General features: G+C 40.9%; 1 protein-coding gene across 1 annotated transcript in view; it reads right to left on the bottom strand.

Moving 5' to 3' along the window:
- Positions 1-16,740, bottom strand: part of ncapd3 (non-SMC condensin II complex, subunit D3) — a 61,082-nt gene continuing 44,342 nt past the window's right edge. The window contains exons 25-35 of the mRNA XM_080482255.1: positions 13,292-13,429; positions 13,026-13,159; positions 12,301-12,509; positions 8,899-9,009; positions 8,642-8,809; positions 7,584-7,696; positions 7,359-7,429; positions 5,661-5,708; positions 871-933; positions 745-793; positions 1-230 (exon numbers count right to left, since the gene is read on the bottom strand). Coding sequence (XP_080338381.1) covers positions 161-230; positions 745-793; positions 871-933; positions 5,661-5,708; positions 7,359-7,429; positions 7,584-7,696; positions 8,642-8,809; positions 8,899-9,009; positions 12,301-12,509; positions 13,026-13,159; positions 13,292-13,429 — 1,174 coding nt within the window. The 3' untranslated portion in view covers positions 1-160. The remainder of the gene's footprint in view (positions 231-744; positions 794-870; positions 934-5,660; positions 5,709-7,358; positions 7,430-7,583; positions 7,697-8,641; positions 8,810-8,898; positions 9,010-12,300; positions 12,510-13,025; positions 13,160-13,291; positions 13,430-16,740) is intronic.

Below are 16,740 nucleotides of genomic sequence, written 5' to 3'. Positions count from 1 at the left end.
TTTCATCTTCAAGAAGTGCTTTATTGATTCATCAGTTGAAGTCAAGAGGAAAAATAGAAGTATAAACATGGAAAGCAAGATCACCTTTCGGATGAAAGATTAAAAACTCCAGATTGATAAAGTACAGACAAAAAGAACAAATATGAGAATATATCATCAGTTAAACTCTGGAAAGTCTTTTTTTCTGGCGTAAAGGAGACTGAACGTTCCACCGTCTGAGACCAGGAGCTCTGAGAGAGAAACACACACACACACACACACACACACACACACACACACACACACACACACACACACACACACACACACACACACACACACACACACACACACACACACACACACACACACACACACACACACACACACACACACACACACACACACACACACACACACACACACACACACACACACACACACACACACACACACACACACACACACACACACACACACACACACACACACACACACACACACACACACACAGTTCAGTGTGATAACAGTTGTGAATTTAGAGAGTCTGTCTCTTCTGTCACTCTGGTCTCCTCCAGCCTGACAGAAGAGCTTTTGAAGGACTGACTGATGTGAAGCTATAATGTCTCTCATTGGAACGTAGTGAGAGGCTGATATGAAGAGAGAGACGCTGCCACAAATGACTCCTGATACTAATCTAGCAGAATGGAGCAGCTCAGGTCGGGGCTGATGGACAGACGATGTGTCAATGTGTTGAAGACTTACTGCGGTTCATTTGAGCAAACATGAAGGAGACTGGAGTCTTCAGAAGCACCTGTGAAGAAGAACCTCCACTTAAAAACATGCAAACGTCACATACTTCTCATAGGAAGATGAAGGAGAGAAACTCACCTGTTCCCTGTTCACTGAAGATCGCACTGAGTCCTTCTTCAAAAGTTAGGTTGATGTTGACACCTGGATCACAGAGGAGACGGTTTGATTCCTTCAACATGTTTCTATGAAGCCTGCCTCATTCAAGTCTTGTTTCATTCTATATTTGCTCTTGGTTTGTTTCCTGGTTTTTGGTTAGTTTTTTCCAGATTGGTTTGATGTTTTTAGTTATTAAAACCCATTAAAGTTATATTTGTTTTGACAAAGCTGTGTCTTCTTTAGAAATGATTATTCATGCAAGTCGTTTGCGAAAGACATTGAGAGGTAATAAAAAGAGGTAATAAAAAGCATGAGGTTTCTATTTGAAATTAGTGGCGAGTGTTTATGGAAAGTAACCTCACCATATCTTATGATTTGAATACTGTACATTACATGTACAGTGCCGTGAAAAAGCATTTTTGCATATTTCCCCAAATTGAATGTTCAACATCATCAAACTAAAGCAAATATCAGACAAAGATAAACCCAGTAAACACAAAATGCTGTTGTTTTTTTATTTAATAAAATATGAATTTAAAAAAAGAATAAATAAAAACGACATGGGGGAGGGGTAGCCTATTGATTCTTATATTTTCAAATAGGACAAAAATATACATGTAGAAGTATTGATTCAAATAGTGTGTTCAGAAAATGTCTGAAGTCACAGACTTGACATATTCTGATCATTTCAACTTTTTTCTATATAAATGTGTCCTTTAGTTGTGTGATGGAAAAGGAGAGTTTTTTCATCATATAAATCTCTTGAACAATGTTTATCCAGTCTTCAGTTGGTGGTTTGGGCTTTGCTTGCTTTGGCAGGGCTCGACATTAAGGCCTGTCCGAACGTCCGGGGCGAGTAAAAGCTTTGCCCGGGCAAGTGAATCATCTACCCACCTCGCCCGAGCGGGCCAGTGATTGTTTGGCAACATTTTGACGTTTTTTTGGCAAACATCACTTGGCATGACCAACGGATCACACCATCGAGGAGAGATTCTCTTCAGGTCTTCTTGCTCTGTGAAGACCGAGGAGGACCTGCTAACAGCTAACAGCTAACTGCTAACAGCTAACAGCAGAGACCTGCAGCAAAGGTCTCAACTCCTCTTCTGACCGATTGTAGGACAACTCGTCCATGGATGAGATTTCAGAATTGTTTTGAGAACATAAATCCTGTGGAATGTAGTTTTAGATATCATTTCTAATTGATATTTTACATATTTTTCATACATCTAGTATTTGTCCATATGTATGTAGTATAGTATCATATGGCTTTGCTTCTTGTGAAGAATGGTCTTCTATGTGCACAGTGATACAACAAATAAAATCTGAACTCAGGTCCTTCCTTGAGATTAATGACAATTGGGAATTGAACCCAAACATACCCTGGGATACATTAGAGGCAGTTATTAGCTCCGCCAAGGAGGTTATAAAATCATCTGTGTTTATTTGTCTGTCTCTTAACAAGATATCTCAAAAACTAAAGAGTGGATCTTCATAAAAATTAGCACACAGGTGCATTTTGATCAAAGGAAGAATCCATTAAATTGTGGGGGTGATGCGGATCAAAATAATTGTTACAATAGGAAATGATCATTTTGCAAATATTGTCTTATTAGGCAGTTGATCTAGATGTGGAATATGTGTCAGATTCCTGTGTCCATGTCGACCCTTGGCGGAGGTCAGAAATCTCAGATTGCTCTTGTTTGAGGGAAATTAATATCCCTTAGCACAGCAATTCTAGAAGTAAAAGAAAATAGACTTAAAGAACTTGAGAATAATTTAAAAGAGTTGGAAACGAAACGAAACACAGCAAGAAACAAGCTCCCCAAGTAATGGCCACAATTAAAGAAACCAGCAGAAACAAAGCAGTAATATTATGAAGGAGGACTGAAAGCTACAAAATTAATAGCAAGAAAAATAAGAAAAAGACCAACTCTACAATCAATATATAAACTATCAGACCCTAAAACAGGACAAACACACAGTAACCTGGATGAGATTGATGCTGCATTTCAAACATATTATAAATCTCTCTATTCACAACCAAAACAAGAAAAAAGATTTAGACGCTGCACAGAATAAATTAAAAGATAATAAGACACAAGTTCAACAGCAGGGAACATACAATAGCATTGTATTCGGATGACGAATTGCTCTATGTCAGCAATCCAAATGTTGGCCTTCCTGTCCTTTTGGATCTTCTTGATAGATTTGGTACATACACTGAATATAGAGTTAACATCCAAAAAACTCAGGTATTAGCATTTAACTCTAGCCCACCGCCTGATCTTAAACAAAAGCTGCCCATTGGCTGGTCTCAAAAAGCACTTAAATACCTTGGAGTTTGGTTTACTCAGTATCAGATTGTCTTGTGAATGTGATCGGACCAAACAGGTTCGGGCCCCAGAGTGCAGAAGACACAATTGACAGAAGTAAATATGGATGGTACGCAGGGTGCCAGATGTGACTCACTGTTTCCAGCCCAAACAAGGTAAAACCTACACACCTCACTAAAAACCAACCCAGATCTCAGCCTGTGTAGGAATCTAGACAACATGGCGAGGGAGAGGAGCTGTGAGGAAAAAGGAGAGCACAGCTTTTAACATATTAGCGGAGCTGCTTCCTTTGGCATTTATTAGTGACGTCAGTCACACGTCAAAGACGAAACAGGCGCATGTAGAAAATATCTGAATTGGTACCACAAATGAACAAGGCCTGTATCTGGTGTGAAAACATCAGAATTGGAGCTTTAACATGGCCACAAAAGAGATCAGATATTGGTCACTGTGAGCATCTGAATTGGGTAGCATTTTCCTGCAGTGTGAACGAGGCCTTAGAGACTATTATTATTCCTTCCAATTAAACACTACAGCCCTTTGGTGTGACAGTGGATATGAAACAAAATGCAAGGAAATGGAAACGAATGCAAGGGAACTCCAATACAATCAATGATTAGAGATTACAAACTAACCGTAACTCATCGAGAGGATTTAAACCCCATCACCTCATTCACCTTGCATATTTGGTTTGAAGTAATAAAACAATTAAATTTATGGGACCAGATTAAAAAACTTGGATGGATCGCATATGATACTGAAACCAACCCAAGCAAATGGATTCTGGATTCAACAATGGTATTAATATCTTTCATTCATTCATTCATTTTCTTCCGCTTATCCGTTTCCGGGTCGCGGGGGTGACAGTCTGAGCACTGTCACCCAGATCACAATGCACCATTTAAGAACCTTGCTGCAGGTGGTGAGCCCACGGGAAGGTGGCTCCCGGCGTGGGACACGAACCCACTACCCTGAAATTGTGAGTCTCATGCTCTACCAACTGAGCTAGCCGGGGGACTGGTATTAATATCTATTTTAGTAAAATGAAGAAAAAAACATTAAAAGGTTTTCAGGTACTAAGAGAAAAATGCAATTTGGAAAAGCACACATTTTTCTGATATCTATATTTACACAAATACTCTAGGAAACTAAAAGGAAGAGTGAGACAACTACAGAACCTAGTGGAATAATACAATCAATAATACAAGCATTTGCTGGTAACACAAACTCAATAATTTCAAAACTTTATCAGGGAATAAGAAAGAATAGAAGGGAGACCACAAACTACATACGGGAGAGATGGGAAAAAGAGTTCAATGACAGAATAACCGGTGAACAATGAGAGAACATGTGAGACTACCTCTAGTACCTCTTGTTCCATGTATTGGCGAGATTTCTGCTGGAGGAACCTTAACCGCTTTTTTGTTACTCCTAAAATTACAACACATTTCACACAACGGGCCCGTGCATGTTGGAGAAATTGTGGGGATGGGGGAGCGGATCACTACCACATTTTTTGGAGGTGCCCAAAAATCCAAATATTCTGGAAAAGTATTCAGGAAGTTATAAAACACATCTTTGGGCAGAACATCCCACTGATTTGCACAACACTTACACATACAGGGAAGATTGAAAGGACATGATAGATATTTTCTGAAAAAACTAATTGCTACAGCTAAGAAAGCAACGACTCGTAAATGGCTACAGAAATATGCACCGACACTAGATAATTAGATTGAAGTTATCAAGGAGATTCATGAGATGGAAAGACTGATCTTACTACGCCTGCAAAAGAAATCAGACATTGCAAAATGGAGTAAATTAAAGATATATTTTCAGATATGAGATCACGCCCCTTGCTCCCCCATCCCACACATACATAAATTACCTGTGTATGATAATAAAACTCAAAATGCTGCACAAAAAAAAAAACCTTTCTACAAAATTCCATAAGAACGTTAATTACCTTGAGATTTAGTGAAAAACAATGCCTGGCAACTGAGATGTACTGTGACACGGTTTTACTGTTCATATTTCTGTATGTTCTGCGTTTTCTTGTGTTAATAGTAAAAAAACGATTTAACAAAAAAAAAGAAAAGAATTCCAGAAGGGAGCAAATACTTTTTTACGGCACTGTAAATAGAGGTAATCCATTTGAGCAACTTTTTGTTTCTATCAATTTTTCTTTTCAGAGATCAAAGAAAAAAATCTGAATGCAAAAAGACTTTTCCCGACCCGCTTTTTTTGGCTGGAAAATAAATGGAGTGTTTCTGATGTGGTTTGTCTTTGACCTGGGAGACGCTCATATAGACATTTCTACTGCTTGTGTGTGTGTGTGTGTGTGTGTGTGTGTGTGTGTGTGTGTGTGTGTGTGTGTGTGTGTGTGTGTGTGTGTGTGTGTGTGTGTGTGTGTGTGTGTGTGTGTGTGTGTGTGTGTACCTTTGGGTGTGCTGATGGCTCTGTCGATCACAGCTCCTCTGGTAATCACTAGAAAAAACAGAAAACATACAAAGTCAGGCTCCATTTACACGTCAATGTTTCACATGACAACTCCTTTTACTGTTTACACTGCAGCATTGGACACACTGACAACAATGTAGTTAGTATTCACACCACAGGAGGGCAGTGTTGCTTGTTTTTGTAATGAAATCACACTTGCATGTGTGCAGGCAAACAATACACTAGAAATGCTAAGACAATGGAGAGTACTCTATATTCGAATGGACAGATGACGAACTGGATGCTATTGAGGTGAGTCACAACTATAAAACTACCAATATCGCCAATAACACTTGAATACGGGCCGCGAGTCATGCCACTCCAGAAGCAGCCATGTTTGTTACTCACGCATGCCAGAAAAGCTATTTACCAGGGCCGAGGTGTGCCGAGGGGCGACCGTAAATGAAAAGTTTCACACCGGATGCCGGTGTAAAAAAAAAGTCACGGTTGCAGTGACTCTGAATACTGCTGTTGTGTAAATGGAACCCACAAACTTTCTTTGGGAGCTTCTGTGGATGTTCCTGGGCTGGCAAAACAGCCTGAGCTGTTTAATGGCCGTGATCCACTTTGGAAGTGAGCCGTACTGGAGACTCAGTAGGTGCGGGATGAGGTATTTCATCAGCATGCTGAACGCTGATGGAGCGCACAGATTGCTAGTTGTTGTTAGCCGTAGTGAGCCTCAGCACACAGCACCAGTGTACCCGGGACAATCCCCTTAGGATACTCCACTTAGTGTCACCGGGATCACTCAAGAAGAAGCTCGGATGGTTCCCAACAACCGCAGGAGAAAATCATCCAGACAGCCGGTATTGGAGGCGACGACCGGTAAGCGATGCCAGCCGGCCAAACAGTAAAAACCACTGAAAGAAGGCTAAAAGCAGTCTGAAAATTTTCCCTGTGGTTTTGGCAAAGAAAATTCACTCAAAACAGTGAGACACTGAGTCAGACGGAGATACAGCGGGGAAAATGATGGAGTAGCGGCAAATAGGAACATGGCAGCCTCCTCTCAGCGCCCCATCCATTCACTACACACATATTGATCTACATCGATATTTAAGATAGAAGAGGGGTAGGGCCGGATAGGCAAGTTGCTTCTCCCTACTCGTTTTTGGACAACAAATGATTAAAAATTATTAAAATTATTATTACTGATAATTGATATTATGATTGTAAAATGTTTCATTAATCTTAATACATCAGAACTGTTCTCTCACTCTTTCTCTCCAATTTAAACAGTATTCAGACCCCCCCCCCCCCCCCAAAAAAAAATATATATATATATATATATATATATATATATATATATATATATATATATATATATATATATATATATATATATATAAATAAAGAATAATTTTACAGAGTATAATAAAGTATATTAGGTTGAAAGGCCATATTTTTGATGCTCAGAGGAATCCTGGATCATAACTGCACATCTGCTGTTTGGAACAAACCAAACCAGGTGAAACTGTGTTGTAAATTCACAGAGTTAGGATTCTTTCACTGGTGTTTCATCAATACAAGTGATTAGAGCCATGCTGAATGAGCTCCATGAGTGTGTTTGTTTCCTCTTCTATACATCTATGTGTCTACTTATATATGGTAGTTTCTACTACTATGTGTTTGTGGTCCTACCTGTTCCTTCCAGAGAGACGGACTTGGACAGGACTGTGGCTGGCACCTCTTTCGGAGCTTTGCGTTCATGCCTTGCAAGAGAAAAGGAAAACACACAGGTTTTTTTTCCATTTGTTATGTGAGCGATTTAATAGAACAAAAAACGAAAACTCAAAGTCCCTGGTTCAGTTCTTTCACTTTATGCGCAGAAAGTGCACGTCTGCACTGTGTTTGATGAAAACCTACCAGTCAGTCAACGGCACTCTGGTGGGCTTGGAGTTTGGACGAGGGGGCTGTGGTGTGTTGAAGGTGAAGGGCATGAGAGGCTTGGACCTGACGGGAGAGCCCTGAACTGAAGCCTGTGGACAGACCCATTGAAGGAGCCACAGTGTCAGACATTTAACTGGAGGAAGGTGTGTGTATACAGGCGATAGAGGAAAATATTGAAGGTGTTTCCAGAATTACAAGAAGCTTGATAAAACACAGCAAACAAGACTCTTTCATTCAGCAGGTTCTGATCCATGAGTCTGCTGCTTCTTTTGTGGTCATGGTGTCCAACATGCAGCTCACGTCCCAATATTCAGTCTGCTCTTACATCATATGAGGAAACACAGCAGCTCCCTCTCGCTGTGGTTCAACTGACCAGATTAGCTGTCATTTCACTTTTAAAGGCGGCTTGGCAGTTTGCCAATGTCATCAGCGAGACCAGTTTAGAGCTAATTTGTTCACTTTTGAGAGATCAGTGTCTGAAAATTGATAAACAATTGAGCACTGTGTGCAACATGTCTGAAAGGGATCAACAACAATCTATAGCGGCATCAGAAAGAGTACGACTAAAAAATGAGCGGTGTGGTAGAAAGTGAAAACAGTGCAACAACTTAATATTAATTAGTCATATCTGGAATACGAGGTGGTAGCATTGGAGCTTGAACATGCAGCAGGTTCACTAAAGCCACACAAGAATGACAAAGAACCCTGAAAAGGACAAAAGCAAAAAGCTATGGTGGTAAATTCAATGCTTTGGTAGAAAACAAAGTTTTGAATCATCGTTTGACGATTTGGTCAGGTTTACTAGATGGTAAAAAAAAAAGTTTACTAGATGGTAGTCTCGTACAACAGAAGATGCCAGGAGTGTGACATATGTTCACAATCAACGCCTTCAAATATAGTCCATCTTTTGAACCAGCTTAATTCAATTTGTCAAACTAAAACGGCACAGTGATGAAGAGTGGAGTGAAAGCGTTTCTGTGCTATACTGTCAATGGGATTCCTCTTCAGCAACACTAATGAAGCGTGGCTCATACCTGTGCATTGGGAGGCTGAACACCTGAGACCAGACTGCAGCTCTCCATCTGCTCCCGCATCTCACTCTCCTTCTCTGCTGTCTTCAGGGCAAACTCCACTTCAGCTGCCAGCTGTTCATCTCCAGAAAAAAACTCCTTCACCTCATGACGGTAGTCTTGCATCGTCACCTGAAGACACACATGCACAAAAACGCAGATGATGCTCAACTCAGGGCAAACAGAATGTGTGTGTATGTGTACTGATGTTAAGGTCTCACCTGCAGGTAGGCCATGAGGTCCCTCAGGACCGGAGAGCGCTTTTGCTCCAGCAGGATCTTCAGACTGATGATGAGAGGAACTGTGTTCTCGATAAAGGCCTTCTTCTGGACCTGTGGGTCAAAGCAGACCAACGCTCTTAATCGTTCCGAGGGTCTGCTGACCAATGTTGCTCATTTTGATCATTACTGTGTTTTACTGAATAAAAACAACCACCCCTGCTAATTTGAACAGAGTGGAAGTACGGGTAATCAGAAAGTGTTATATTAAAGATAACGCCTGTGCATTATTCACTCAGGCAATTACACCATCATCCACCCTGCCCTCAGCTCTTGTTGATGACCTTGTAAATAGTTTCAGTTCCAAAGTTAGGGCTGTCATAGATTCGGGAGTGATCAGAGATCAGAGACTGATCAGACACCTGAATTTGGCCAATCTTGCATTTTGGACAAATGAAGTGACAGACACAGGGAGTGGACATCATACATGGGGAAAAGAAATCACCAGCAGATGCAGAGGGCAGGGAATTACCACATTATTTAACGGTTTCCACATCACACAGTGGGCGGGAACAAAGTGATGGAGACTGGATAATATATAACAGCTCAAAAAAGGCCTCGTTTTACACCATTGTGCTCTTTTCCTGTGAAGTAGAGGAAAAGCCAACTTGTGCAATAGATTCTTAGTCCAAACATCACAGCCCTAAATACAACGGGAAAATCCCAAAACCGAAATACATAAGAGTTTATTTGTCCCAAACAGGAGAGGAGAGGGACCGGCCCCAATGATAAAAGTTGTGGATGGTACAGAAAAGAATTTAACCACCAAAAAATGCAATCGTGATTTTTGTCACCCCTCCATTGAGGTACCGAGCACCGAGGAAAGGTCTATGAGGAGGAGCGACAACGCAGCCGTCTGCTGATTGGTCAGTGAAGATCACCACTCTCAACTTGCCCACAATGTTTCAATATTTCATCGGCCGTAAACCCTCCGTTGTTGTTTACATCCGCCGCTTTGCGCTCACTGGTTGTTTTGTTAACTGGGTTGATTGAAACGTCGGCGTGCGACACAACGTCACATCTTTCAGCGAGGTGCAGACGCTCCTCTCAGGAACAGGAGGAGGAGATTCAGCAGGAGCTGGACACTGCTGTTCACAAGGAGAAATGAGGCTCAAGGCTTTTACTCAGATGGTCATACCCTTACGCCCCGCCCTGTACTGCACAGTGGGACCGCGGCTTAAGGTACACAGCAGATAGCTAGGGATAGGTACTTTTATAGGTACTGACAGAATTCCATCTGTTCTATAGAGTACCAATTCACGTAAAATCAAACGGTACCGTGTTTCAGTACCAAAACGCATCCTTGGGGGCTTTTCCACTAGAAAGAACCAGGTTCTAGTTCTGGTCCAGGGCCAGATTTAGCACCAGTTCTTTGACTTTCCACCACCAAAGTCCCGGCCTATCAGGGGCCAAACTGGTGCCAAGCCGGCCCCACATCGTCGCTGGGCCAGTGCTGCAGTTCACCTGCGCTGTCACACAAAGTCAGCAGTGTCGAGTATAGAATGTAGAAGCAGTTTTCCATTGTTGTTGTTTCACACAAAACCGGCCCTGAACTAGCACCTGGCTGTTAATTTGTATATTATTCAGAAAAAAAACACTGCATAATTGTGGTTAAGGGTTTTCATGCTGAGGAAATTTGCGAAATAACTGTGATGTTACAATACAAACAGTTGGATGCGTTTTCATATATTTGTTAAAGTTTACATATTGAGAAAAAAATAAGGTAAATTGAGAATCAATTTACCATTTATTAACACATAAACACACAAAACTACAGAAAATTGGAACCATTGAGTATCAGTATCGGTACCGTATTGGTTCAAATGAGAAAGGTACCCATCCCTACAGATAACTGTTCCAAAAAGAGTGGACGAATCACCGTGCATGGACAGGTTTTAACAGTTAACACACGGGGTGCTGTTGTCCAATTACTTTTTAACATTTTAACCAACTAGACAACAAGCTTTTGATAGAGATTGTTGTACAGTTAAAGTGCACAACCTGCTGCCTTGATACTCCTATATGCCTGCAAAATTGTTTGAAAATGTTTTTCAGTGTATAGCTCCAACTGTACTGCAGATAACAAGCATTTCTCTTCAGTCAGGGCAGTTCTCAAGGCTTTAAAAATTACAGTCATGGAAACACTTCTAAAGAAGCCGAACCTGGAGGTTTCAGTAATAATTAACTACAGCCCATATCGAATCTTCAATTTTTGGGGGGAAAAAATTGACAACAGTGTTTTTCAACAGATTCACAGTTTCATGATGCAAAATAATCTTCACACGTGTGAATGATGATGCCTCCAAAACTACTGTCTTGGTATGGCGAGATCTCAGAGTTGCATTTAATGCAGTTGACCAGAACATACTGCTCAACAGCCTGGAGCAGTGGCTGGGACGTACTGGTACTGTGCTAAATGGGTTGAAATCTTACTTAGAGGACAGGGACAACTTTGCCTCACTTAGTAATTATGAGTCTGAGTCAGGGGTCGACAACCTTCAACACTCGGAGCCATTTGGACCGGTTTCCCACTAAACAGAACACACCGTAAGCCGCAAAACTTTCTTGAATTATATATCAAGATAACACTGTACATACCAATTTTAACCTCCATATTGTGTATAAAACCACTGGAGACTAGTCGATCAAAAAAAAGAGAAGAAACAAAACCGCATCTTTAAAATAAACGAAATATATCTAAGGGCGTGTTCACGTTCCCCTGTTTGGTCCTGACCCTTCACCCTTTAATGGAGGATCTTCTGCTCCCCCAGAATCCGAACCACTGGTAACAAAAATGTTTTTCATTTCCAGTGTCCTCAGACATAATCAGGGAAGCATGGGCAAAAGATCTGAATTCAGAGATGACTGCAGAGGTCTGGGAGGAGGTGACCTCCCGGATACATTGCTGTTCAATTAATTCACGGTACAAGTTAATCCAGTACAAAATAATCCATAGACTGCATTACTCAAAAACAAAATTGAATCGCATCTTTCTATCAGTGCCTTCTACATGTGACAGATACTCTCTAGCTGAAGGATCACAAGCACATCTTTTTTGGTTCTGTTCTACACAACAAACTTTTTGGACTGAGATCTTCAAGTGGTTCTCAAATCCAACTCCAAGGACATTTTACCCAATCATTCCAATCGTTTCTTCAGAGAATCAGAGATTGGAGACAGAGTGGCAGATTGAAGACTTGCATGAAACTATTGTATGTTCAGGGTTGGTCACAGTGGAGCTACTTGGAGACATTGACTTGTCCCCGTTTGAAAACTTGTGGTGAAAGCGTAATGTGATGGTGTTTGTGTCACACACCGTAATGTGATGGTGTGTGGGGGATTTACCTGAGACACCACCTTCTTCTGAGCAGCCTGCAGGACAGCCTTGGCCATGTTTGGCATGTTCTCCTCCTCCACATCCTCTCCTGCAGCACCTCTTGCTTGACTGGACACAGCCTGCAACTTCATTTCCTTCAGACTCAAGATTTTGAAGGTCTCAGACAAGATTCCTGCTCCATCTGCATCTAGAGGCAGCTCCTCATCTGCAAAGTAAGCTTGGAGAGAAGATATCAACACAAGGATTTAGTACAATCTTGGGAGGTAAAAACGGTCTGAAATCCACAGAAATGATCAGATGCTCGACAACAAACAAACAAACAAACAACATGGGTCAAAAATTAACAGTGTCCATTATTTCATGCTGGCCTAGGATTATTTGTTCTATTATTTAGTCTTTTCCTCTCATACAATGAATATAAATAGTTTATATATTCTTAGCCCTTAGAATGTTTTTAATGTAAAGTACCGTATGTTACAAATAAAGTGCATTATTAATTCTTGTGCCTGTCTCTCGAAGAGGCTACGCACAAAGATTACTATCCTAGGAGCTATTTGCCCCCTCCCACCACCACCACCCCAATGCTGCCCCAGGCCCCTGCTGCAGAAAAAAGTCTTTGAGGAAACAATGAATAGTGTTTCTCTTTCTATTTATCAAACTCCTGAGAGAGAGCAGGTGGTGGAGCCTCTGCAGCCTCTTTTTAGTTGTGCGTTGGAGTTGGCTCGGTGCTCACCTAAGACAGTCTGGTTGATCTTGTTAGAGATGTTGAAGCGCTGGGCGTCCGTGAAGTGTTGGAGCAGGAAGCGGTAGATCCAAAAACGCTTTTCAATAAACTGATCTCCTTTCAGGGAGAATTGAATCTTTTCTCTGAATACACAACCAGGATCAAATAATTAATAGACATGAAGTTAACGGTAACTATAAAACAACGCATGCATGTGCTGAAATGATGTATGCGTGTGAAGAGGGCTGAAGATGGAGTGAGGCCAGCTCTCCTACCTCTCACTCTGAGAAAACTTGTTGTAGGTCTTGTGTTGGCTGTAGGAGTTGAAGTAAAAGATGCACTCGATGAAATGCTGGCTGAACATTTCTGGGTTCTTTTTCAGCAGTAGGTGGAGCAGGCAGTATTCACACAGCCTAGAACAGAAACAGCACAAGATTCCACAGTGACACTCTGATTTGATCTTATTCAAATGTGTTCTGACTTGATCTTCAGGGTCTGTTAGGGTTCATCCAGAGGGTCTCCAGCTCTGGGGCCTCAATTATAAATGTTGCATCCGCACTAAAGAGGGCCTGAATGATGTGTATACCACTTCTCACACAAACTTTGGGATTTTCAAAAATAAACGTGGCGGAAAAATGTGCACACCGGTAAGCCAAATTTGAACCTTGCACACGCACATTTTGGAGATGGCGAAACTGGCGGCGCAAATAGTGATGTGGTGAATTCTGAGCACCAAGAGTGCATAGGACCCTTTTGGAATTCCTCTGGACTTTGACTTAAGCCTGTCCATTCCTTGCAGAGCATAGACCACCAATGAGTTCCCTCCACTTTCTTAGATCCTTCGACATCTGAACCATGGAGTCCCAGTCCAAGTCAGCTTCTTTCATTTTGGACTCCCGGGAGCGACGCCAGGTGTTTCTTAGTGTTTATTGGAATTCTTCAGAGGAATTAAAAAATTCTTATTCACAAACAAACATTTTTTGGGGGGATATTTTGGGGTAAATACACATGTGACTGTCAAAATGGCTCAACAGCACCACCAGCCAAATAGTAGAAAATTAAGCCCCTGCATCACATTTCACCTACAGCAGGGGTCGGCAACCTTCAACACTCAAAGAGCCATTTTGATAAGTTTTCCACTGTACAGAACACACTGGGAGCCCCCTGGCCACTGGAAGTCCACGTCTTCGAACTTCAGCGTTCTCCCAGCCAGATGGAGCGAGCGCAAGGATTGGCTGCCTAGAGGTTTTTCACGCTACCTCAGCCTACACACCCGATGGCTACTTGTAATATATGTGAAGTACATGTTCCAAGGGGATATTTCACACCAAGGAGCATGTAAAGTTTATTGAACGGAATAAACAAAAAGGAAGCGGTCTGAAGCAGCTAACTTTGAAGGAGATGAAGGAAAGAGATTTTCCAGCAAACAGTGTGAAGGCACTAAAAATCACGGAGCGGATACAGAACTTCATTGTTATGGGCAGACAACCGTTGTTGGGTAATTAGCCACTTGGAGCCGTGGTACGATCGGTCAAACAGAAATATTTTTCCAATTTTTAAAATGTGTAAAGTCATATTAGAGAAGACACAAGATGTTGAAGCTCTGTGTTCCATAACAGATATCTGGAGCTCTGACGTTACCCCCGTGTCAGTTAAAGTTAACTGCTCACTGGCTGGAAGGAAAGTTATGTGCCACACAGTGCATTGTTCAATACTAAAAACTTCCGTGAGTCTCTAAGTGCATTTGCTCTAAACACTGTAAAGAGCTGATCGCTGTTTATTTTAAATGTCTACCAAGCAAGCAAGTGAAGCTATTGTTTTATTTCCTTCTCAATTTCAGCTTCTTTATCAATTATCTGATGGAAGCTGGACGCTGCTATTGGGTTGAAATGTTGAGTGACAGTATCATCAGCCAATCAAATTTTGATGTGTTATTGACAGAACGCCCTCAGTTATTATAGTCTAATCCCTCTGAAACTTCCCACATTGCATTAGAGTCTGCATGTGATCAAATCCATGATAATAATCATTGGAAATAGTGCCACCTCATAGGGTGAAAGAATGCTCAATTGGAACGTCAGATGTGTCAGACCACAATGCAGTTTACCTAACTATACATCTAAATGACTGTGGAAAATTAATATTAGGATTCTGAATAACTTAACAACAGTGAATGAAATAAAAGCAGAAATTAGGGCGTGTACTGAAAATAATAACAGCGAAGTCGAACCAACAATAATATGGGATACTGTTAAAGCAATATGAGAGGGAATCTAATTTCACGGACGGCCTATATGAATAAAGTGAAGAGGTTAAAATAGGAAAAATTACAGGAAGATTTGAAAAGGTTAGAGAAACAAAAACAGATGAAGATGTGGGGCTGACAGATCAACTCAAAGAAGTAAGAAAATAAATAGATGCAACTCTGTTTTATGAATCTGTTTCTTTTTCAATTCATCAGTCAAACATTTTATGAACTCGGCCCTAAACCATTAAAGGCTCTGGCAAGACGCCTCAAGACTCAACAAATTAAGAACTGCATATTTAAGATTTGAAAGTCATTGAATACTGTCTTGACTTTTTGCATTACATGTCACTATACTCATTCAGATCCAATTGAAGATGAAACGATTAATAAATACTTACAATCACAAGATCATCCCTGCATAGGAAAGGGACAAAATTAATCTTTATCTAACCCCATTACAAAGATAGAATTAGATCGTGCTATTAAGAAATTGAAAAACAATAAGAGCCCAGGGAGTGAAGGTTTCCCTAATGAGTGGTGCAAGGTTTTTCCAGAGGACCTTGCACCCACCCGCATTACTTGCTTGAATCGGACTCAGAATACCCCCAAAATACCCCCATCATGGAAAGAAGCCATGATATCAGTGTTACCAAAGGAAGATAAATATAAAGAGCTTTGTGAATCTTATTGTCCGATCTCAGTACTAAATTTAGATTATAAAATATTCACATCCATAATTTCTAGGAGGTTGGAACATCTCCTCCCTGACTTAACGGATAAGGGCCAAACTGGGTTCATTAAGGGCAGGACTACACAAGACAATATCAGACGCACGTTACATATTATAGAGCAGATTAATAAAAGGGAACTTGGCGCAGCCTTAATAAGTCTTGATGCAGAAAAGGCATTCGACAGAGTTAGCTGGCCCTGTCTCTATAAAGTATTGGAGAGATTTGGCTTCAATAAACAATTTATTAGCTGCATAAAAGCTCTTTACAGTAACCCTCCTGCCAGACTGAGGATCAATGGATCTCTGAGAGACACCTTCAACCTCAGAATAGGGCAGCTCCATTGTGGGAAAAAAATCATAATCACGATTATTTGGTGCAATATTGAAATCACATTTATTTACACGATTATGTCTTTGAATTTGGAACAGCATTCATTGAACATGTTTAAAAAAAACACTCTCCTGTTAAATATATAAAAATATCTTGTAATATTATAATGAAAAATAAACTATTGCGCTGCACTCTTTTGAAAACAAGAAATAAATAAAATACAATAAGAGATAGATATACTTCAATAAATATTTATTATATATTTATATTCACGCTCAGTAAAGCAGCGGTGGCCTTGCGCATGCTTCTCAGTGTGGACGCAGTGTGGTGAGGGTCTCCTCTGGTCTGACTGCGGGAGGGAGAGACTGTCAGACTGACCACAGGTCTGTCAATGCTTCAGGACGTGGGAGGGGCT

The sequence above is a fragment of the Lipophrys pholis genome (assembly GCF_963383615.2).
Source record: "Lipophrys pholis genome assembly, chromosome: 15".
Classification (NCBI taxonomy): domain Eukaryota; kingdom Metazoa; phylum Chordata; class Actinopteri; order Blenniiformes; family Blenniidae; genus Lipophrys; species Lipophrys pholis.
Note: the sequence above shows the minus strand (reverse complement) of the source record. Positions and strands in the feature narration are given on the sequence as shown.